General features: G+C 63.4%; 1 protein-coding gene across 2 annotated transcripts; it reads right to left on the reverse strand.

Annotated features, from left to right (window-relative positions):
• Positions 1-46: 46 nt before the first annotated feature.
• ASIC1 (acid sensing ion channel subunit 1) lies at positions 47-21,986 on the reverse strand. Of its 2 annotated transcripts, XM_083814091.1 has the most exons (13): positions 19,612-21,986; positions 19,356-19,482; positions 18,598-18,992; positions 17,511-17,706; positions 4,365-4,515; positions 3,799-3,926; positions 3,454-3,604; positions 3,319-3,375; positions 3,091-3,244; positions 2,920-3,011; positions 2,585-2,664; positions 2,242-2,346; positions 47-2,072 (listed from the first exon to the last, which is right to left on the reverse strand). In XM_083814091.1, the coding sequence occupies exons 3-13, from the start codon at positions 18,960-18,962 to the stop codon at positions 1,968-1,970; spliced, it is 1,584 nt and encodes a 527-aa protein (XP_083670217.1). In that variant the 5' UTR covers positions 18,963-18,992; positions 19,356-19,482; positions 19,612-21,986; the 3' UTR covers positions 47-1,967. The 2 variants fall into 2 exon arrangements, with proteins under 2 accessions (XP_083670217.1, XP_083670218.1); XM_083814092.1 differs by lacking the exons at positions 17,511-17,706; positions 18,598-18,992; positions 19,356-19,482; positions 19,612-21,986 and adding an exon at positions 5,581-11,755.
• Between the last annotated feature and the right edge of the window lie 441 nt (positions 21,987-22,427).

Below are 22,427 nucleotides of genomic sequence, written 5' to 3' on the forward strand. Positions count from 1 at the left end.
ATTGTGCTTCCTATGAAAATGTGTGTACATAGTACAGATACCAGAGAGAATTCAACACTTTATACACTTGAAGGCATTCAGAGATCAGTAACAGAAAAAAAAAATGGCACAAGAACAAGGCCTAAATGCTACGGGATGGGTATCTACACTGATATGATGCATATATAGATATATATATATATATGTACACATATATATATAGTCATATATATTATATATAAGAAATATAAAATGCGGATGGCATAATAGAAACAAACAAAAAAGTGTATGCTTCAACAGGCGAGCATCAAGGTCAAATCCCAGCCCCATCTTTAAAAGCTTTAGTGGGAGAGAAAGAAAGAAAATAAATAAATGACATGAAATGAAACATTAGGAAAAATCCATAAGAAAATTTATGGATGTGGCCGACCTGTCATCTTTGGGTGATCGCTGGATAACAAAGGACTGCCCCCCAGTTCCTAATTTTGGTCAGGAAGCAAATAATAATAATGACAATAAGAAGAACAAAAGCACGCCGTAGAAATAATAATTACTAAAAAGACTTATTGCAAAAGCTCTTGAAGATAAGTAGCACTTCAGCCCCGGGAGGGCTTTTGCTTGATGCGAGGGGGCCTGGGGCTGGCAGGGGCTGGGGGAGGCTGATTGCCGCTGACCCTGGAGCCGAGTGGCCGTGCGCTCGCGGGCCCGGGGAGCGGAGACTCGGCCAGAGCCGGCCGGCCGGCCCCCGCTGCTGGGAAGGGGCAGCGACGGGAGGAGCAGCGGGGGTCCCAGGCGGCGAGCTGGCAGGCGCCCCAAAGGTGCCCGGGGCTCGTGGCCCCCGGGGGTGGCTGCTGTTGGGGCGGGGTGGGAGCCTGCGGTCCCGCGGACCGGAGCACCCTGTGCCGTGGGGTGTCCCTTAAACCTCCAAACCCTTTCGGGGTTGGGGCTGCTATGCCCGCCTGGCTGAAGCGGTGCTGAGGGGCTCCGCCTTGCGCCCCTAGCCGAGCCAGGCCAGTGGCTGCAGCCGAACTGGGGGCCAGGAGCTTTCCTTATGCCTTTCTCCCCAAGGACGGCTGTTTTTGGGGCCGCACGGGGTAGCTCCAGGTTCGCTGGGGACACAAGGGACTGCGGGGCAAAGCCCGGGAGAGACAGGCAGGGAGACCACCCCATGACACAGCCGAGGCAGAGCGACTGGGCAGCGGGGTCTTCGATGCCAAGGTGGCACCCCCAGGCTGGGTCCTCCACGGCGCTCGCAGCCACCGGCGAGCTCAGCGGCCGGGCACCGCCGTCCCCAGGGCAGGTGGCCGAGGAAGACGTTTTGGAGAGGTGGAGCTGCCCCGTCTTTGTGCATGTGGAACGGCCGGGGGTGCCCAGACAGGGCCATGGTGAGGGTGGGCTGCGGGCCACCCTGGTCTCAGGGGGCAGCGAGGCTCTGCTGGGGCCGATGAACCCGCGGCTGTGCCCGCTGGACACGCTGCAGGGCTCCGCGGCGATCCCTCCCGCCGGGCACAGGGCCACCGGCAAGCGCCGGCCGAGGCGTGGGAGCAAAATGGGCATGGAGACGACGTATGGACAGACGGACAGGGCTGTGGATGGAGACCGTGCGGCCGAATGGCTGCTTCTTCTTGGCTTCTGGGTTTCTAGTTAAAAAGGCTGAGGGGAGCCGAAGGGGAGGAGACGGGGAAGGCCCGTGCCCCAGCCCGCTGTGCGTGTCGCTCCCCGCGCCGCGAGGATGGCTGGGCTGGAGCGTCCTCGAGTCTCTGAGCTAGCAGGGCAGGCACGGAGCAGCTGCCGCGGAGGCTGCATGCCGGGTCCGAGCTTGGCCCGACCCGACCGCCTGCCCCGAAATCCGAGGCCGTCGCTCTTGTCCATGTCCCACTGTGGCGAGGAGCAAGGTCCCCTTGGTGTGTCTCTCTGCTGGCGCTCGCAGGGAGAAGGGCAGCTCTCCGGAGGGCTTTGGTAGCTCAGGTTGTACATCCAGACGTCAGTTAGCAGGTGAAGTCCTCAAAGGTGCCCCGGGCCGGGTGATGAGGTAGGATGTTTGCTGCGTACGTCATGCCTGCCGGGTGGCCCCGTATGCTTTCACAGGGATTCTGCGGGGCAGAGAGGCTGGGTGGGGTGCTGGGCTCGCCGGCTTCACCCAGAACCCTGCAGAGTGGGATCCCTGGCTCCCTACAACATCTCTGCCTGCTGCCTCTGCTTTCCCCACCTGGTTCCCAAAAGAGTGACCCCACCACCACTGTGAAACACCGCGGCACTTACGTGGCGTTTCACGTCGTCCATGCTCAGCGCGACGCCCTTGTCCGTGTTGTTCCTCTTGTGGTTCTTGCGGCACTTGCCCCGCCGGCACAGCCGGTGCTTTATCACCTGCGAGAGCCATGTTTCAGCTCCACGCGGGCTCACAAATGGCTCTGCCGTGTGCCCAAGGTGCAGGGAATGGCCCAGCACCCCCCAGCAGGCTCTGCCAGCCCCGGGGGAATGTGGTGCCAAGGGGAGGATGGGGTTGTGCCAGCTCTGGAGGATCAGAGGGGACTGGGGGGGAGCACTTTGGTGTTCCAGCATATCCCGGGCCCCCTCGCAGCCAGGGGATGGCAGAGGTGCTCACCTCATAGGCGTAGTCAAACAGCTCCAGCACGGTGAGGATGCTGGCCCCGATGAAGAGCCCCATCTGCCCCCCAATGTCGCCTGGAAGGGAGAGGAAAGGAGAGGAGAGGGAATTCATCAGCGGGGCACGAGCCCGGCGTCTGGGGGCAGATGGATCAAAGAAAGGGCAGAACCCGTCACCGCTGTGACCCGGCGGGGTGCCCTGCTCTGCGCCCACGCTGTCGGCACACCCTGGTGCCTCGGGACTGGGCTCACAGCACGCGGGACCACGCTGGAGGATGCCGACGTGGGGCATCCACCCGTCGCAGGGCACAGCCAGTGGCCCAGAGCGCTCACCCAGCAAGCCGGCCACCTCGTACGCCTTCTTCTGCTCGATCGTCTCATAGTTCAAGGCTTCAAAGAAGATGTCCAGCACCAGGATGTTCTCCCTGCACGGAAAAGAAGCAGCGTCAGGTCGAGGTTTGAGCCAGAGGGGCGCGATGCCGCCCTGTCCCCGTGGGGGGTTACCCGATGTACTGCTCCGACTTGTTGTACTTCTTGGCCAGGTACTTGGCAGAGGCCTTGCTGGGGATTTTCACCATGGAGAGCTCTTTGCCGTAGCGGGTCACGTTGCAGGGCATCTCGCAGACGCAGTACTCGTTGTCCTTCTCCACCAGGAAATCTGGGCAGGGAGAGAGAGGGATGAAGAGATGGAAAAACCCAACGCTCAGTCCCCCCGGGGCCGGGCAGCCTCACCTAAGGCCGGGTCTGCACACTCCTTGTACTGCTCCGGGGTGCAGTAAGGGGCATCGCCTGGAGGAGAGAGAAAGGATTCCCATGGGACCGTGTCCGCGGGTCCGGAGGGGCCGGACCTGGCGGCGCGCGGCTCACCCGGCATGTGCACCATGCGGCAGTTGCAGTTCTCCACCAGGTAGCGGGTCTCGCAGTCGATGCGGCAGGCGGTGATGCTGTAGGTGTCGTAAAACTCCGAGTCGCCCGTCACGGCCTTGCAGTCGCCCCAGGGAGGTGGCAGGTAGATGAGCTGGGACGGGGCAGAAGCCAGGAGTGAGGAGAGAAGCCCACCTCCCCGCAGCCCCCCGGCGCAGCGAAGGGACGGAGCCTCCCCGGGGCCGGTCCCCCCTCTCCATCCCACATCAGGACAAGGGGACAGGGGCTCGGTGGCCCAGGTCTAGCCCAGAGGGTGGGAGGAAGCATCCTGGCACCCCCAGCCCCTACCCGCTGCTCCTGGCAGGACACGAAGGTCTGGAAGCCGGGCGCCACCCCGAAGCCCAGCTGGTCGATCAGCGGGGGCTCGTCCTGGCTGTGGATTTGCACCTTGATCCCGGCTTCGAACGAGGTCTCGTCTGCGGCAGAGAGAAGCAGAGAGAAGCTGAACCCGGCTGCCAGAGGGAACGAGACTTCTGCCTGCCACCCTTCCCTTCAGCGAATTCAATCCTTTACACGTCCAGCCATCCGTCCATCCCCCTGCTGCACCGCGTCCTCGTCCCCTCCGCCTCTGACCCTCGCAGTCCAGAGCTTGGGGAGAGCAGCAGGGAAAGTGCTTGGCTCTATTTATAAACAAGTGACGGCTGCTTGTCTAAACTGATGGGGGGTTGCCATGGCAAATAGCACAGACAAGGAGGGAAAAGGAAAGCGAAGGACCTGAAGTGGTGAGAAATGGAAGGAGGGAAGAGGAGGGAGCCCGAGGGACGTGGCCCTGCAGCGTGAGGAGCTGGGAGGTGGCTGGGAAGCACGGCAGGAGCTGCTGGCAGCTGAGCGGACCCGCTGGGGCGGTGGGTTACCTGTTTCCCCCCACACCGGCAGGTACTCATCCTGCTGAATGTCCAGCATGATCTCCAGGCCGTTGCCGGTGCCCCCCTTCATGGTGATGAGCCGGGGCTTCCCGTCCTGCCCCGCGTTGAAGGTGTAGCACTTCCCGTAGCGCGTGAAGACCTGCAGGAGAGAACACGGGGCTGAGGCTAGGGCCCCTCTGCTGACCCCAAACTGCCACCGGCACCACTGCGCAGGGCTGGGAGGGCACCGCCAGCCCTGAAGTGCCACCAGCCCCAGCCTGGGTGTACGATCCGACCTGGGCTCCTGCCCCATGGGGTGTCTCTCACCGCTGGAGCTGCCTGTCTTTGCCCCGAGAGAGGAGGAGACCCCCGCTCCAAGGCAATGGGCACGGGAATGGCATCGGTTCAGAGGAGACGCTTTGCAGATTCACAGCACCACAACCCCACGGACCCCACGACAGCCCCAGATCCCCGAGACGGTGGCGCTCAGCCCTGTGCCCACACCAGCACCTGCCCCGTTCCTCCTCCATCCCCACAGAGGACGGGGCTGGACAGGATCCTCAGCTCCCCTTGTTCTCACCCGTTCCAGCTCTCACCTCCGGCCGCCGGCACGGCTCCACGCTGAGCTGCTGCCAGCCTGGGCAAGGGGCATTTAGGGCCAAGAGGCTGCACGGTGCCAAGCCCAGGCGCGGCGGTGACACGAGGATGGAGGTGCCAGGCCCCTTCTCTGCAAGCACAGCCCCGGAGCTGCTCTCCAGTGGGGCCACGCAGCCGGCACCATCCCCGACACCAGCGAGACGCCTGGGTGCTGGAGGATGGGGTGAAATACCAGCCTGTCCCCACAGGAGCCGGGCAAGGACAGCATCGCTCGCCTGATCGTATACAACGCTGGCTGGAGCTGCTCCCTGCTCCCTTCCCTCTCCTCTTGGGGCCAGAGGACAGGCAGGAGTCCCCCGGGAGCCCACTCTTTGCCCAGGGGTTTTGCTTCTCCCCAGCCCGAGCTGCGAACACGGCGCTCATCACGCTGAGCAGTCCCGGGTGGTGGGAAGGGTGAGCTGGGGCGAGGAGAAGGAGCAATCGTGGGGCAGGTGAGGGGTAACGGGAGCCGAGCGAGCTGGAGAGCGGGCGGGATGCTTGGTGGAGACGACGGTGCCGGGCAAAAGGAGCGTGCTGCCACCCGGGGCTGCGCCCGGCCGCGCTGGGGCAGCGGGACGGGGCTACTCACCGCCACAAAGTCGCTGGGGCCGCACCGCTCGCCCCGGTAGCTGCAGCTCAGCAGCATGTCCTCCAGCTGGTGGCAAGTGCGATTGAAAAAACCGTACAAATTTAGGGGCTCGTCCTCCTCCCAGGGGCTGGGCTGGGCTGGGGCAAAGCCCAGCTCCATCCCGGGCTCGTAGTCGACCAGGGGCGCCAGGTAGAGCAGGTCCTCGTGGCTGAGCTGCGAGACCCGCACACGGTTGATGTTGCAGAAGGTGACGGCGGGGAAGGTCATCTCGGGGCTGTCCTCCTCGCTGAGCAGCGTGACGTGGTGGTACTCCAGGTAGTAGGCGATGCGGTCGGCCACCTGGTAGAGGAAGACGGACAGGGAGAGGAGGAAGGCCAGTGCCCAAAGCGCTTGCCGGGCACCCAGGCTGCCTTCCACGAAGATGTGGCTCAGCCCGTGCAGCGTGCAGCTGCTGGCAAAGGCCACAAAGTCCGTGGCTGCTCCCACGTCCTCCTCCTCCTCTTCATCCTCCTCCTGCCCGTATAGGAACTCATCCGCTCCGTCCTCTCCCCTCCCAGCAGCTGTGGCATCTCTTGGTCCTTCCTCGCGGGAGAAGGAAATGGTGCAGAAGATCTGGAGGGGCATTGTCCAGCGTGGGGGTCCTGGCTCTGGGGTGGTCCCGGCCCCTGATCTTCTGGGGGGGTCTCCGACGGCGGGTCGATGCCTTGTAAGGTGGGCGAGAGGGGCAGGGGGAGAGCGGGGAGGGAGGAAGGGGAAAGTTCAGAAAGGAGAAACGGGAAAGGGAAAAGGAGCGAGAGGCACACTGATGCGCGCGGAGAAAGCGAGAGCGAGGGGAGAGGAGCAGAGGGCTGCTCGGAGGGGACGGAGCGAGGAGGGTATATCAGGAGCGGGGACGAGGAGAGGAGGAGCGAGGGGCGGTTCTGCGGGCTCCCCGGTCCCGGGGGACCAGCCTGGCTGCGGCTGGCAGGACGGAGCAGAGACGTCTCCGGCTCCAGAGGCGCTGCCGTGTTGGGAGCTGCTGACGCTGCCCGGGGAAGCCGAGGGGCTGCCAGCTCCCGTGGGGATAGGTGCGCGCGGGTGTGCGCGCAGGCACCCGGTGTGCTGCGTGCTGCATCCTCCGGCCTCCCCATGGGTCTCGTGGTCCTGGCAGCCTGACCGGCTGCTCCAGCCAAGCCCTCCCCGCCGGGGCCAGGCTGTTTCCGCAGCCACCATATGCTCAGCTGTCCGTGCTCTCCAGGCTCTTCACCGCGGCAGCCAGAGCCTTGCCCAAAATGCCTGCGGCACCGTCCCGCCGCGGTGCCCGTCTGCGTGGTGCCGTCGAGAGCGGACAGACGGACGCTGCGGTGTCCCCGAGCTCTCGTGGTGCTCACCCTGCCCTGGTGGCACCCGTCCCCGTGCGCTCCAAGGTCCGTCGTCCTCCAAGCCAACGCTGCTGTTTGCAGGATTTGGCACTGCCGTGGTTAGGGCGATGACTCCTGCAGAGCCCAGCTGGCGTGCGGTGGATCACCTCGTCCTCCACATCCCTGCAGGGCGCAGGGAGCCACTGCTGCCCCCCGGGGATGGTGTTCAGGCCTTGTGCCAGTGAGCAGGATGGGACCAGGGGGCCCGGAGAGGCAGCCCTGAGGTGGGACGGGGGCACGGAGCCAGGGCTGGGCAAATGCCGGGAGCAAAGGCATCCCCCACTGCAGCCCTGCGGCAGCACGGCCCCTTCTTGCGGTTTGCTTTTTTCCTGCACTCAGCACTTCATAAAAGCATCCGACGCGACCACAGAGCAATCTCCAGCCCCATCCCAGCACCGCAGCCGCCATCGGGGACCCAAGGGGAAGGGGAGCGGCTGAATCCAGAAGGGCTTCGCTGCGCCAGAGCTGGACGGGAGGTTTGCGATGCTCGGGTGCGATGAGCACGCCCCAGCCCGCTGCTTCAGCTGCTGTGCGTCCTTCCCTGCACGCACCACGGGGCATGTCGGGGCCCCTCGTCCCTGAGCACATCCCGGCTCATGGACACAGGCACCCCCAAATCTGCTGAATAAATACAACCAGAAAACTTCTGCGGAACTGATGGGAGCCCGGTACAAAGTTATCTGCCCCTTCCCGAGCAAGAGATGCTGGTGAAGCGTGCAGGACGCACACTGGGGGCCACTGCCAGGGCAGGGATGGCGAGAGGTTATGGTGTGATAGCACGTGGTCCCTCAGGGGTCTGCCCCGGGGCCCTCCAAGCTTGATATTCCCAAAAGGGCCCCAAAAGTGTAAGGGGAACGCTGGCAGAGGCGCTGAGCACCAAGCTGGGGATGCTGTCAGTGCCCGGGAGAAGAGGGGGTGACCTTGGGGACGAGTGCCAGAGCCACAGGATGAAATTTCATAAGGCTGGGAGCAAGGTCGCGCCTTTCAGGAGCAACCTGGAGAGTCTGAGCTGGAAACTCGTCCCGGGGACAGGATGGGGGAGCTGGGAGCCACCCCGCCGGGGGGACTGGGTCACATCCTGTCCCTTTGCCTTTTCGGTGGAGACGAGCTGCAGCTGCACCGTGGGCAGGGCTGGGCTATGAAAGCATCACCTGGGAGGGGGTTTGGGGTTATGGGGCTGGCTCAGCCCCGGGGTGTGAGCAGGGAACAGGCACCAGAGGCTGCTTTTGGCAGGGAACGAGCTGGCTGAGGTCAGGGTGGGATTTCTCACGTCCCTTAGCTATGGGACAGGGAGCTTTAGTGCAACGAGGGGAGGAGGGAGAGGCGAAGAAGGAAAATGGAAAAGAAAGGGTTTGCTTTGCCCTGCTGGTCCCTGATGGTGTAAGCAAGGCGCTAATCTGATCTAATGGCATGGTGGGGGGACTTTTAATGTGTCTTCTCAGGAGCAATTGCAGCAGGGAGAGGGAGGTGCTGTAATGAAAACGCTCCATCATCGGCCGGAGCCATTAACCTGTCGCGCTCGGCTTAACCAGCCTGCGGAGAGCACCGGGGCCGCTTCCCGGAGAGGCCGAGCGCTGCCTGGCCTCCGGTTACCAGAGCCACCGCTTGAGCTGGGATGAAGGTGGCCAGGGATGGTCACGGCCAGGAGCACGGTGGCACCGGTGCTTGGGGGACCCCGTCCTGCCCCCGCAATTAGGGACAAACCGTGGCCGTGTCCCCGTGCCGTGGGCGGGGGTGTTGCCGTCCCAGTTTGCGCGAGTTTTGGAGATGCTGGAGCCAGTCCTTGGGCTCGCTCCAGCTCCTCCCTCAGCAGGAGTTATTTTTACCCTCTTTCAGGTAAAGCTTTTGCGGGGGAGAGGGACGGGGGGTGCTATAATTAGCTGTGACATCAGCCCCCGTGGCGGCGCGTGCTGGGACGCTGCTGCCGTGCCCCGACCTGCGGCTGGGGGCCAGGGATGCTCGATGCCCTTGTCCCCTGCCGCGGTGAGGGCAGCGGGACGGTGGCAGGAGCCTGGTTGTTCCTGGCTCTAGCTCGGTGTTTGGCCGCTGTCTGGGGCGGTTTGGCCCCGCTCTGTGCCTTGCAGCTCATCATGGGCTGGGGAAAGGAGGTTCCCCGGAGCGGGGGAGCACGGAGGCGGCGGGGGGGGGGGGGGAGCAGGAGGGGGATTTGACGGCAGCAACAGCACATTTCACAGCCTGTCACGCTTTAATGGCAGAGGAGATCAAAGCCGGGATGGAGTTATTCATAGAGATAAACCAATCCCCGAGGAGGCGAGGAGAAAACAACATTGCAAGCTCTGTTATCCCAGGCCTGCAAGCAGCAGCCCGGCCCTGGGGAGGCTGTCGCAGGAGGTGCCCTGGGAGCCAGATCCGCTCGGTTCAGGCGCTGCCTGTCCCTGGCAAGGCCTGGCCAAGCTGGGGCTGGGCTGCCTGCACCTCCCCTGGGGGGTCGCTGAGGTTGGGTGCAACCCCACAGCACCCAGGAGCAGGGTTTGGGGGGCCGGATATTTGGTGGGGCAAGCGGGCTGCCACGCGCCTGCGATGCAGCCGGGTGCATTGCGCCAGAGGTGGGGGGAAATTCAGGTCTGCAACGTGTCCTGCTCCACAGAGGTGCTCCGCAGGGCCAAGGCCGCAAAACAGCGGTGGCAGCACCTCCGTGGGTGCTCTGGAAAGGATTTCGGGACAGCTGCAGCTCCCGAAGAAGAGGCAGAGTCAGGGCAGCCCTCACGCTGCTCCTGGGCAGAGGAGGCGGGTGAGCAAGGTGGGATTGCCCGGGCGGCCAGGATCTCTGCTGGGACTAATCCTGCCGCACTTATCAGATGCTGCCACCTTGCCTCTGCTTGCACTGTCGGCCAAGCCGGGCGCAGCTTGTGTTATCCGACCCTTTATCCCCCCAGATTAGACGCTTCACAGTGGATTAGCATGTCACATTCTAATGCAGAAAAATTGATGATTAAAAAGGAGTTTTTTTTCTCCGTATTATTCCCCACCTCCGCCTCTTCTCCACCCCGTCCCCATGGGCCCAGGCAGTCCAGCCCCGGCTACGCACACGGGTGATGCGGGAGTCCTTTCCTGGCTCGTGCAGGGGATGGGAAAACAAAGGTCCCGTTTTGGGACCACGCAGGGCTGCTGTGCTCCATCCCGGCTGGTTTCGGTGGCAGAGCCCAGGGTGCCTGCAGCCAGGACGCTCCCTGTGCCTGCCGGCCCCGTGCCATCCTGCCCGGGGCTGTCGTCTGCAGACCCAGCATCTGCAGCTCAGGACTTTAATAAAAAGCACATTACGGTGAGTAATGCGCTAAGTGGACTTCATTATGGACCTGGGGCCTCCCTGGCTCCCGTTGTTCCATATCATTTCATATCAGACGAGCCTTATCTCCTCTCCAAACGTTTCCATTTAAACTCCATTAATCTTTCAGAACCTCCCTGGCCCGGCGCTGCTCGGCGCTTCCCAGCCAGCCCTGCCTGGTGCCGGGGCTGTCGGCATCGTGGTCCCTTGTGGTCCTGCTGCTGGGGGTCGGTCCGGGGGGGTTCCGCTGTGCCCCGTGCAGCTCCGCGGGCACCCACGGCCGGGCTCCTCTGTGCATCCGCCGCGGTGGCTCCGGCAGCCGCCTTATCCGTCTTGCTGAGGACCCGTTTACGCTCCTATAATTGAAACAGTTTGTAACGCCGAGAGCTCGCTGGGTGATTTACCCATCCGAGAGCTCGCTGGGTGATTTACCCATCCGCAGCAGCTCCTGTGCCTTGGAGGGGGGCAGCGGCACCGTGCCGGCTCCTGCCCCGCCGGGAGCAGAGGAGGAGGCTGCCGAGGTGCCGCTAATTCCGGGGCCGCCGGGATTATTCTCCGGGCGGACACTTATCCGAAAGCCTTCCCGTGTTTCCTGCCGCCTGTGAATTACCCGTAAGCAGGTCGCAATGTTTTCCGACATCCTTCACAATTGCTTAGACAGTTCATGCAAACATTCAAGCCGATGTTTTTATTGGTGGTGGTGGGGGGGGGTGGAAATTGTATTCCGAGCGGGTTTTCTTGCTGCGTTCGCCTGCTCCGGCTCTGCGCACCGCACGGTTTTCAAATCAAATCTGATCCAAGCAAGGTGGTTACACAGCCCCGGCGTGTGGCTGCTCTGCGTGGGGCTCACCGCTGCCTTGTGGGGCTGCTGGGGCAGCAAGAAGGGGCTTAAAATCCCCCATAAACTGCGGGTGGGGGGAGCCCCTGCCCCAGCGTGGTCCTGTGTCCCTGGCTCTGTCCTGGTGCTGGGATCCTGGGTGCAAATGCACCGGACCCTCCGTGCAGGGGGAAAAAATATTCAGGAATAATAAAAAAAAAAAAGTTGTAATATCCAAGTGTCAAGGCCTGTATAAATAAATAAGAGCCTGAGATGGTGAGGTGCATCTTGAGTCATGGTTGTTTCGGGAATTGCAGTGATGCCTGCTGCTTCGAGAGCCCCGGCTCTGACCAAACTCTCTGCAGGCGATAAAACAAAGGCATCTATAAAAAGCCAGATAAATTAAAACTGAGGCAAAAGGCCACGAGACAGTTAATTTCCCGGATCTCCCTGGGGAGATCTCTGCCTCCTGCACGGCTCCAGGTGCTCAGGGGAGCTGCTCCCCCTGCCCCAGGTTGTCCCCGTTTAGCACTGGTGAAGACGAGAAGCCACCCGGAGAGCTTTCCTGGGCGGATTCTTTGAAATACCCTCGGTCACCGAACGCGCCGTGTGCTCAGCTGCTGCTGCTCAGCCTGGGTCTCAGATAAAGACCGAAGGGAGGTAAAGGAGAAATCATTTGGAAAAAACAAATTCCATTTTCTGGTGGTGTTTCTGGGTTGTATTTCCAGCCTGTGGCTCCCACGAGGGCTGGTGTCTGGGGTGCGTGTGCCTGGAGCTCCGCGGTCGTGGCATCCCTGCCTCCATTGCGGCCAGCCAGATGGTGCTCGAAAGCCTCCTCATCTCTTCCAGCAGCTGAAGATACCATTAAACCTTATTAATAATAATTAATAATTAATTTCCTAATGATTTTGTGTGCAAAGGCATCTCAAGAGGAGCAGGAACAGCCTGGCGGGGCCCCAAAGGTGCATCTGAGGCGCTCGGAGCTCTTGGCACGACACCTCCGGGTGCCTTGGGGCGCGCAAAGGGCTTCGGGTGTGCAAGACAGCTCTGGGTGTGCAAAGTGCTTTGGGTGTGCAAAGCGACTTGGGTGTGCAAGATAACTCTGGCTGTGCAAAGTGCTTTGGGTGTGCACAAAACTCTTCGGGTGCGCAAAGTACTTTGGGTGTGCGCAACACCTCCGGGTGCGCGGCGTTCCCGTGCGCGCGTGGTGCACGCTCGCATGTTCCCGGCCCTGGGCAGGGCTGCGCACGCTGATGGGGACGGCCGCGATGCCGGGCCAGGACCTAAACGACCCCCGGCTGGGCCTGCTCCTGCTCCTGCGTGTCCTCCTCTCTCCTCTCCTAATCTCCTGCCGGGGCGAACGGGAGCGCTGTTGCTCGGCGCTTGCAGGTTCGAGGCGCTAAACGATTTACCTGCTCCGTGGCAGAGCTGCTAACGAACCGGCTGCGAGGCACAGGCACGCGTCGGCCCCCGCTGTGCCATGCCCAACACTGATGTCCTCTGCCACTTGTTCCTGACCCTCTTCTGCTGCTTTTGGCTCTGCCAAAATCCCAGGGGGTTCGGGGGCACCGCTCCCGTGCAGGAACAGGGACTGTCTTGCGCTGTCCTGCTGCAAAATGAGTAAAATGCAACTGGATTCAAGCAAGAGTCGCTCGCGGTGTGTTGGCGTGGGGCGAGTGGAGCCGTGGGTGGCCGAGGGATCCCGAATTCTCCCACCTGCACCCCGCAGGCACCTGTGTCCAGAAGACCTCAGTAAGCACCGAGGAAACGAGGCTGCTGGAGGAACAGCACTCGGCGGTGCCTCTGCTCTGCACCCGAGGGCTAACTGGCTCTGGGCTGCTTTTTGGATGATTTCCTTTGAGCGAAATACTGGGATCCTTGAAAGCCTCCTAGGTGGCCGAGTCAGGGTGCTCCTGACCCAGCAAATAGCTGCAGTCCCGTCTGGGGCTGCTCCTCTGCTCCGTCAGCTCCAATTATTCCGCAGCACGCAGCCCGCGTCCCACGCGGTTTGCTTCGCTCGCGTGGCAAGCGATGCGAGCTCCGGGGTCAAACGAAGCCGCTGTTCGACGGCGCCGACGGCTGGGGCAGGAGCTTGCACTGACACAGGCGGGGATGGCACCGCCGGGCCCCGGGGACCACCGCCGGGATGCCGGAGGTGAAACGCCGCTCGGAAACAACAGATACACGCGAACAGTTTCAAATGCTTATAAGTTATTTAGGAGCCCTTGTGCCGCTTTAAGAAGTGATTTACATAAATCAGTTGAATGTTTTACAGCGTTTGTAAACGCGTCAGCTCCGTTGGGCACCGTGGGGAGCGCTGCCGGGCTCATCGTGCTGCTGGGGACCAGTCCCAGGCCGGGGGGATGATGCTTTTTGGGGCCAGCAGCTGCTCCTGCTGCCCACGCGGTCCCCAGGTTGTTTTTCCAGAGCCAGATGAGCCCGTGAGGTTTATTTATTTTATTAACTCTCTAAAGCTCCAGAAAATATCTGGGTATTGGTAATTCCTGCGCCCGGTCTCTCCAGCTGTGTTGGAGATGCTTTCCGCTCCGGCTCCGTGATTACCCACCAGCGCTTCGCCGCGGGGATGCTGCGCTCACCGCGGGGCTCCGGGCTCGTGACTGCCGGGGCCCCGATGCCTGGGTCCGCCGGGGGATGCTGGGGTCCCCCCAGGGCTGAGGGTCGAGGCAGAGCCATGGCTCTGGGATCTGGTGGGGTTCAGGAAGGTGCCCTGGGGTTTGGAGGGGCTGTGGGGAGGCTCAGCGGGGTGCAGCGAGATGGTGCTGGATCTGTTCCCCGTTACAACAGCTCCCGTGTTGGTCCGCGGGTGGGAGGAAGGAGAGGAGGAGCGTGGCAGGGGGTTGTTGGGGCTGCTCCAGACCTTTCCTGCTCCCTGCCTCGCTCATCCCCCGGGCACTCATCGTTTCCAGGGCAGAGGATGCAGAAGCCAATGCAGAAGGCAGCGGCATGATCTCCGTGTCAGACTCAATTCTCCCGAGTGCCAGCTCAGCCCCGGAGCCTCATGGAAATGGTCCAGAGGTCTTAATCCTCTGGGGTGTCCCACGTGCGCTGCCCTAAGGCTCTGAGGCCAGGCACGGAGCCTGGATCCCGTGCCCCGAAGCAGCAGGGGGATGGGGATTTGGGGACGTGACTCTCCCCCAGGACCGGCTGGAGGGGCGTGAGATGGGAAAGCTGCAAAGGCACATCGCTCCGGGCCCAGCTGCCCACGTCACCCCAGCTGCCCCCACCCCAAAAAGGGGCTGTGCAGAGCGAGCGGCACCGTCCTGAGGTTTAACGATGGTTTTGTGGGGGACAGCCCCAATTCCCATCCCATGACCCCTGCCATGCCCCGGACCACACGCTGTGGGGTGAAGAGGAAGGGTATCCTCGTTTTCCCCTTGATGGAAAGAAAATTAATGGGATTTAGAGCCCAGAGACGGGGCCGCTGGGCAGGGAGCAGATCCACGGGGGAGCGAGCAGCACTCCCGGGGCCTCCGCATGGGGAGGGAAGGGAAATGCAAGCAGGGAGCCAGTGGGGCCGTGCATTCCCGCAGAGGAATGAGGGCTCGAACTTATAAATAATGAAGAAGCAGGCGAGAAACATTGATCTCTGCTGCTAATGAGCACGATGGGGGGCATGGCCCCGAAACGGAGGCAAAGGGGAGGCCGATTCCCCCATCCCCAAAAAGGAGTCCTGGGAGGCTGCCCCATGAGCAGCTCTGCGGGCTCTGGGCACGGCCCCGGTGATGGGGACGTCCTCGCCCCATATCCTTCAGGGCTGGAGGCTCTGGGGTGGGTTCAGGACATGCCCCATGCCTTGTGCTTGCCCCTCTGGGTTTTAAGGCCGTGCCGGGATTTGGGGGCTGGGGAGAGGAGGCGGCTGCAGCTCCCTGTGCATCCTCCCAGGTCTCCTTCAAGGGCTCAGTCCCCCATATGGGACCGCTCCAAACCCTGTCGGCATCTCTACCCCCGGAGCATCTGTACAGTTGGTGCCCCTCGCAGCACCCCCTGCAGCGCGTAGCCGGGGCGGGTGGTGATGGAGGGGAAGGAGCAAGGCCAGCCACCCCCCCCCCCCCCCCCCCCCGATGTGGCCCTGGGTTGACGCAGGATGAAAGGGGAGGTGGGAAAAGCCCCGACAACCCCAGGACGGGCTTCCCCTGGCACCCCGCACCAGCCCTGCGTGCTGGGGAATCCTGGCCACGCTGCAAGCCCCCTCCATGCAGGGGGGCTGCGATGTGCCCCCACCGGGATGCTCCCAGCAGCGTGGGGCCGCGCCGGCAGCACTCCCCACATCGGGGGGGACCCCGGGGCTGCCGTGGCTGCCACCCAGCGATGCCCTCCCACCGTCCAGCAGTGCAAGGGGGGGGTCAGGACAGCAGGCAGCTCCTGCCCCCTTATTGTCACCCCGGATATTTCGGTTACGGCACCCCCCCATCTGCATTCGCCGTGTCTCCCCCGAGCCCTCCCTTCTGCCGGGGACAGATAACGCGGCGGCCGCGGTGCTGGCGGCGGAGCCACGGCTCTTCCCGTCGCCTCCCGCGCCGGCCAACATCAGCATGCAGCCGGCATCGCCTGGGCGGCCGCTCGCTCCCCGGCTCTCCCCATCGCTCCCCGGCTCTCCCCATCTCCCCCCCAGCTCTCCCCATGGCCCCCCCCGGCTCTCCTCCCCGGCTGCAGCACTGAAGTTGAACGGTTGTGAAGGGGACGGGCGCGGAAAGGACCGAGCTCCAACCCTGCCTGCACGCAGTCAGCTCCCCCCCAGCCCGTGGGGTCTGGGCAGCCCCCAGATCGCCCCCGGCAGGGGTCCCCTCGGGTGCAGCATCTCCTCTATATCAATAAGGGGGGGCTGTGAAAGCACCTCCTTGGGCATCCCGCTAGCCTGGGTGGTGCAAGGGGCTCCGAAACAGAGGCAGTGGGATGTGCAGTGGGGGGACACGGGCGGGGGGACCATGGGGCACCGTGCAGGGCCAGCAGGGCATGGTGCAGGGACGGTCCTGGGGATGCCCCGGCACCCACCGGCCTCACTCGGTGTCACGGGGCCCAGAGCAGCACCGAGCATGGACGGACACAGGAGGGAGCAGCGTGGCGGCAGGAATTATTAACCTTTAAGACAAACGCCTCTGAAAACTGCCGCAAGCCCCGTGCGGGGACAGGGCAAAGGTTCCTGAAAGAGCTCGGAGGGACGGGGCGGCCGCAGGACCCCGCGTGCGCAGGCGGTGCCGGCCCCAGCCCCGGCACGCACAGCCCTGCCTGCACAAGGCTGCAAGGGGAATCCAGAGAGCAACATAAATATAGCACCGAGCCAGCTTTTTCTAATCAAATCCATTAAATCATCCAAACCTGCTTGCAAGGAATAATCCAGGCAGTAATAATAAACCAGCTGCAAGTCTATTTTGCTTCTCCCGGTCGGAGCGGATGGGGGGAGCGGGGTATTTGCACCCTAACAGATGGATGGAAGGATGAAGGATGAGTTCCTGAGGATGCTTTGGTGCGGAAAACACGACCCGGCACCAGGAAGGGCCAGGCACCAAAACCACCTGGGGACCGCACGTGGGACCTGACCCCCACGGGGGGGGATCCAGCCCCCTCGGGGCTGCAACTTGCCTCCATTTAACAACCGAACCACCCGACTGTTAACAACAGAAGGCTGCTCTGTCCAAAGAGCCCGCCGAGGGAATTTACTGCAGATGATTAAAACCTCTCGTACGGTGCCGGGACCTGGGCAGGAGCCCTGGGGACACCCAGCCAGCGCCTCGGCACGCTCAGCGGCTTTGGCCTCGCTCAGCACAGGATGCAAGCAGGACGTCCCCAGGCCATGCTGGGGACAGGGACGGGGACCCCAAAAGGCGCAGAGGGGCGCACGCCACACCAGAGCCGGCTCACAAAGAGCCGCCCCGGTTGCCGAATTTATTAGGCAGCGTCCGAATGGCCAGCACTGTGTGATTCCCAGCTGGACGGGGGAGAGGCAGCCGCGGGGGGATAAAGGCTTTATTGTGCGCTGGAGCTGAGCACCAGTGCGAGCCGCAGCCTCCACGCCGCGCTGTGCCACTGGGACCTGCTTTCCCCGAGGGCCTGGGGGGGCTCCCTTAGGTCCCCGCTGGCCGTCGCCGTGCCTCTCCCTGCTTTTCCATCCTCACCGTGCGGCGGTTTCCAGCGCAAGGCGTCCAGCCCGGCACGCACAACCCTGCTTGGCAGAGCCCGAGTGATCCCGGGGAGCTTTGCACACGCAGAAGCACCCTGCACTGAGCGGCACCCGCGCCTGGGGGGCACCTGGACCTCTAAAGCCCGGCACCACCCCCTGGCATCCCCTTAATGCTGCTGCTGCCCGTTCTTTCTGAGCCAAAAGGAGGCAGGAACGGTTACAGGCGGACAAACACCCTCCTTGCACAGCGGATTCGCAGCGCTGGGAGGGGGCCGCGGGGGCACTCACCACTTTGAAGTCTTCGGGGGTGCACTGCTCCCCGCGGAAGAAGCAGGACAGCAGCATCTCCCGGATGTCGTGGCCAGCCCGGTCATAAAACTCCAGCATGTTGAAAGGTTTGGGCTTGAAGTTTCGGAAGTTTGCCTTGTCCTGCAGGATTTCCAGCTGCTTCTCGTCGGCCGTCTGGGTGTCCGGGATCTCGTATCTTAGGGGAAAGAGCAGGCAGAGGCTCAGGCCTGGCTGCAGTGGCTGCTCCCGCTGGCAAAAGTCATTTGGGCTTCACACGAGCTACTTCTGCCCCAACCCCTGGCAAAAGCGCTCTGCCCACGGCATTTTTTAGAGCCTTCAACAGCACAAACTGGCCCAGAGATGTGAGATGGGGCAGGAGGATGGGCAAGGAGGAGCTCAACGCATCCAGCCATCAGCATCCTTCTCCAAGGGCCACCGTGACACCTGCGGCGCTGGAGAAGCTTGGCATTGGCAGCGACCATGTACCAAACAGAGCCTGCTCGCCCCCAAAAATCAGTCCTGCAGCACCGGCCCCATTTCAGGGCAGCCCAGCCGCGTGCTCCGTGCCGTTGGTGGCAGGCTGGATGCGGTGGCTGTGCCCCACCAAAATGAGCACAGGGAAAGAGCGCGCCTTGATCCCAGCCCCGAGCTCATGAGGATGTCTTGGCAGCACCACGGAGCTGCTGCGGGCACGGGGATGGGCTGGGGTCTCGCCCTGGGTGCTGCACTGTGGGGTCCTGCAGCCCAAGGCATGGCCCCAGTGTGCAGGTGACGCTCAGCAGCTTCACCTCCTGGCATTGTTGCACGTGGGGACTGGAGCCGTGCTGGATCCGTCCAGGGCAGCTCCAACGTGGGAGCCACGTGCCCAGGAGCAGGAGCAGGACCTGGGGTCACCCCGCTCATGGTAGGGCCATGCAGCGGCCGCATCCAGCTGCGGAGCCGAACTAGCTCAGGATCTGCTTCCTCATGGAGGTTAAGGAGATGCCGCCTGCACCAGCCGCCTTGTGGGCAGGTGGGGCACCCGGTGGCACGCCGAGCCGTGGCTGGAGGTGTCACCCGGCGCCACCACGGGGCACCCAGCACCCACCTGTTATTGAGCAGGGCGAGGAGCTCGCCGGCGTGGTACAGGTCGTTCTTGGTCACCCGGCTGAAGCGAAACTCGTTGAGGTTGCAGAAGGTGACGGCGGGGAAGGTGAGCCTGGTGGCGGCCACCTCGTCCAGCTTGGTGACGTGCGGGTAGAGGAAGTAGTACTGGATGCGGTTGGTGCAGACGAGGGCGAGCAGCGCCAGCGAGCCCAGGAAGCAGAGCGCCCAGACCACGCGCTTCAGCGACAGCCGCTCGTACGAGAAGATGTGCGAGAGCCCGTGGAGGGTGGAGCTGCTGGCGAAGGCCTGGATGCTCACCGGCTGCCCGCTGTCCACCTCTTCCTCGTCCACCTTCAGGTCCATCATGGTCCGCGCCGGCACCCTGGGGTTGCCACTCTGCCGAGAAGGGAGCCCGTGGGTGCCTGCCGCCACCGCAGCCTCCTGGGTGCCGCCCGGCCCGTGGCATCCCTGTGCAGGGATGCTGGGGATGCGCCCGGCGGCCCTTGCGTGGGGCAGACGCTTTGCCGTGCCCTGCTCTCCACCCCCCCCCGAGCCTATTTTATACGTGTCTATCTATTTGGGTGCAGCCTCTCGCATTTCCTCCCCTCCCACCTCCTCTCCCACGGCAAGACCTTGGTGCCGAGCCCCACCGGCACCCCACCACATCCACCCCCTCCAGCACCCTCCCGGGGCCCCCTGCGCATCCCTCGAATGGCACCGGCGCGTCGACAAAGAGAGGAAGGAGTGGGAGATGCAAACCTGGAGTCAGGGCTGGCGGCCGGGGCCGGAGCTGGGCTGGCTCTGCTCCGTGGCTGCCGCTGCTGCGGCGCAGGTGCCGGGGCTGGGACGAGCCTCCACCACCGCTCCTTCCACCGCTCGCTGCTGGCTGGGGAGACGGGAGCGGGAGAGGCGCAGGCACAGAGGGTGCGAGCAGCAGCACCGAGCCCGGCAGCGACGGGCGAACCGGAAAAGAAGAGCGAGGGGGGGGGGGAAATAAAAATAGCCTCGGCGGTACCTTGGTGCAAGCGTGGGAGCGGGGATGCGCCGGGGCCTCGCTCAGCGCCGCGCGGGGGGACCGGAGGCGACCATCGCCGGAGAGGAGGCAGCTGATGGGTGCGAGGAGAAAAGAGGGGGAGAAGGGAGGCGAGCAGGAGGCTGCTTCCCTGCCAAACACATGGATACCTCCCCCTGTGGCTATCTGGGAGCTGGTGATTTCTTCAGATGCATAATCCGCATGAAGTCATTGTCTGTGCGCTGGTGGGGCCGGAGGCCGCTGAGGGGTGCCGCAGGCTGGTGGGCAGCGAGGAGGAGGAGGAGGAGGAGGAGGAGGAGGAGGAGAAGGAAGAGAAGGAGGAGGAGGAGGAGGAGGAGGAGGAGGAGGAGGAGGAGAGGCGGAGGAGCGGGGCGCTCCAGCGATTGCAGGCTGCTGGCAGGGGATGTTGGTGCTGCTGCCGTGTGCATGTGGGTAATGTGTGTGTGCGTGTGCCTGCGTGTGCCGCTCCCATCCCCCAGCGCCTTCCAGCCAGGCTCCAGCTCCCCGCGCCGCCCGAGCCCCCTCCAGACCCCCTACACAGCCCCGACCCCGCTGCCCCCGGCCACGGCCTCCAAAGCCCCGGCAGGCTTCGCCCACGGGTGGCCCCAGCCACCCCGGCCAGCAGGGTGGGTGCTGAACACGTGCGTGGCTCCATCCTTTTCTGGAGGACCGGGGGCAGCCACCTTCCAGCACCTGCTCGGGGTGGCAGCGGGGCTCCAGGGTGCCTCGAGCACCTTCCCCGAGCTCACTGGGTGCAGCCCTGCTCCTTGCTGCCGGCACGACCCCGGCCGATGCTCGCCACAGCGGGGACAGGACCCTGCCGGAGGCGCTGGGTTCCTGCCCCGTGCAGGATGCGCTGCCCTTTTCCCGGCTGTTCACCTTCAGCTGCTTCCAAAGTCATCAGAAAGGTGCTGTTGTCTCCCCAGGGTGCTTCCCCGCTGCCCGGTTGCACGGGGTGCTGGGTGCTCTCCTCCTCCCCGTGGTAAAGGAAGAGGGTTGCGGGGCGCTGCCCAGCCAGCGCTGCAGCATCTCCAACCCCCCTCCACCTCCGTGTCCCCCCTGTGAGCTCCCTGGGGGCCTGGGGGTCCCCAGAGCCCGAGCCGTGGACGTGCACCCCGCTGCAGACCCCAGCCCAGCTGCAGCAGCGCAGGGAGCAGGGGCTGCAGCGAGCACCTACCCCCCCTTCCCAGGAAGGCGGCTGCAGAGAGCGCTCCCATCCCCTTTGTGTGATGTTGGAAAGAGGCAGGCCGACCCTGGGCTCACCCCAAAAGCTGTGTCCCAGCCCAGAGATGTCCCCCCCTCAGCGCGCCTTCGCTGCCTGACCCACGGATAACGGGAACACGGGCAGTTTGGGGTACAGCAAGGTCAGGCATGCGTACCCTGTTCCTAAATCCCGTGTCCTGGCCACACCTGGTTTGGCCCTGCTCTGGAGCATCCTCTCCCAACCCGGGTCCTTGCCCATTCCTTGCTGGAGCAGAAACCTGGGGGCTTTGCGGTGGGGCCCACTGAGGGACATCCACCCTGGCCCTGTGGGGACACAGACGGGGCTTGGGGCCACCCCAGGGAGCCAGCCCCTCGCTCACCGCTGGGCACAGGAGGGGCCCCGCCAGCGCTCGGGGACAAAGCCACGAGGCCGAGAGAGCGGCGTTAGCGTTTCCCGTTGGCACCAGCTCTGCTTTTCCCTTCCCCACGGCGCTCTGCAGCGAGGCTCATTGCTCCTTGCCTGGCCGACAACCGCCTGCTGATAGCCGCCTCTCCATTAGGGCTCTGGATGGAAACCCGGAGAAGGATGTGCCGCTCGGATAAGGGATAAGGACATTAAAAAAGGGGTTGTTTTTTCCCTCTCCCCCCCCAACCCATTTTTTTTTTTTTTTTCCCTTTCCAGATGACAAGTCATTCTCTGCAGTGGTTTTATTGACAGTAAATCCACCGGCAGCGGCAGGGCTGCACGCGGGGAGGGATGGGGTTTCAGGCTGGAGCAGATGCGCACGCGGACACTCTTGCAAGCCCTTGATTCCCCCCGTGCAAGAAACCCCGGCGAGGCAGCTCTGCGCCATCCCCGTTGGGAAGCGCGCTTCCCAGGGGTTTTGAGGGGCCAGCAGAGACCCCAAATGTGCCGGGGCTCTTTTCCTGGGGGAGCTGGGGAGGAGGTGAGCAGCCGGAGGAAACTTCCTCGCCGCTGGCCCCCGGCCAGGAAGGATGCAGCTGCATCCTTGGAGTCGAGTGGAGCGTGGGGAGCACAAGCGTTTCCGCGTTATTTTTCGGGGGAGCCACGTGACGGTTGTGCTGATTCCTGCGGGGAGAGGCAGCGGGGCCAGCTGAGGGCCGTGGGACTGGCATGGAGCTAACGATTAGCGCCAGGTGTTAATTGGTAACAGCAAGGCAGCGGGCACGAAGGCTTAAAGGTCGGTAGCCGAGGGTGGGCTGGGACCTGAGCGTAGTGGGGGGTGAAGAGGAGGAGGAGGTGAGCTGCTGGGGCTGTGCCCTTCCTCTGGATGCTCGGTCCCGGTACGGACCCAGGAGCCAGAGCTCCCCTCATCTGGCTGTGCCTCAGGCGTGCTCGCAGATCTAATTAGCAGGAAAAATGTAATCAAGGGAAGGTGCGGCACTGCTGAGGCTCCCAGTGCAGGCTCCGGCAGGCAGGCACCAGGGTGTCTTGAGAACACCTCCTGAGCTCAGGCCCAGGGATAACTCGAGCCCTGGAGGGATTTTTTTTTCCACTTCCAAGCAATGCTTGTCTCCATCCCACCGTGCGCATCTTGGTTACAGAAAGAAACTGCTTGGAAGAGCGTCCCCAG

The sequence above is a fragment of the Anser anser genome (assembly GCF_964211835.1).
Source record: "Anser anser genome assembly, chromosome: 30".
NCBI lineage: Eukaryota > Metazoa > Chordata > Aves > Anseriformes > Anatidae > Anser > Anser anser.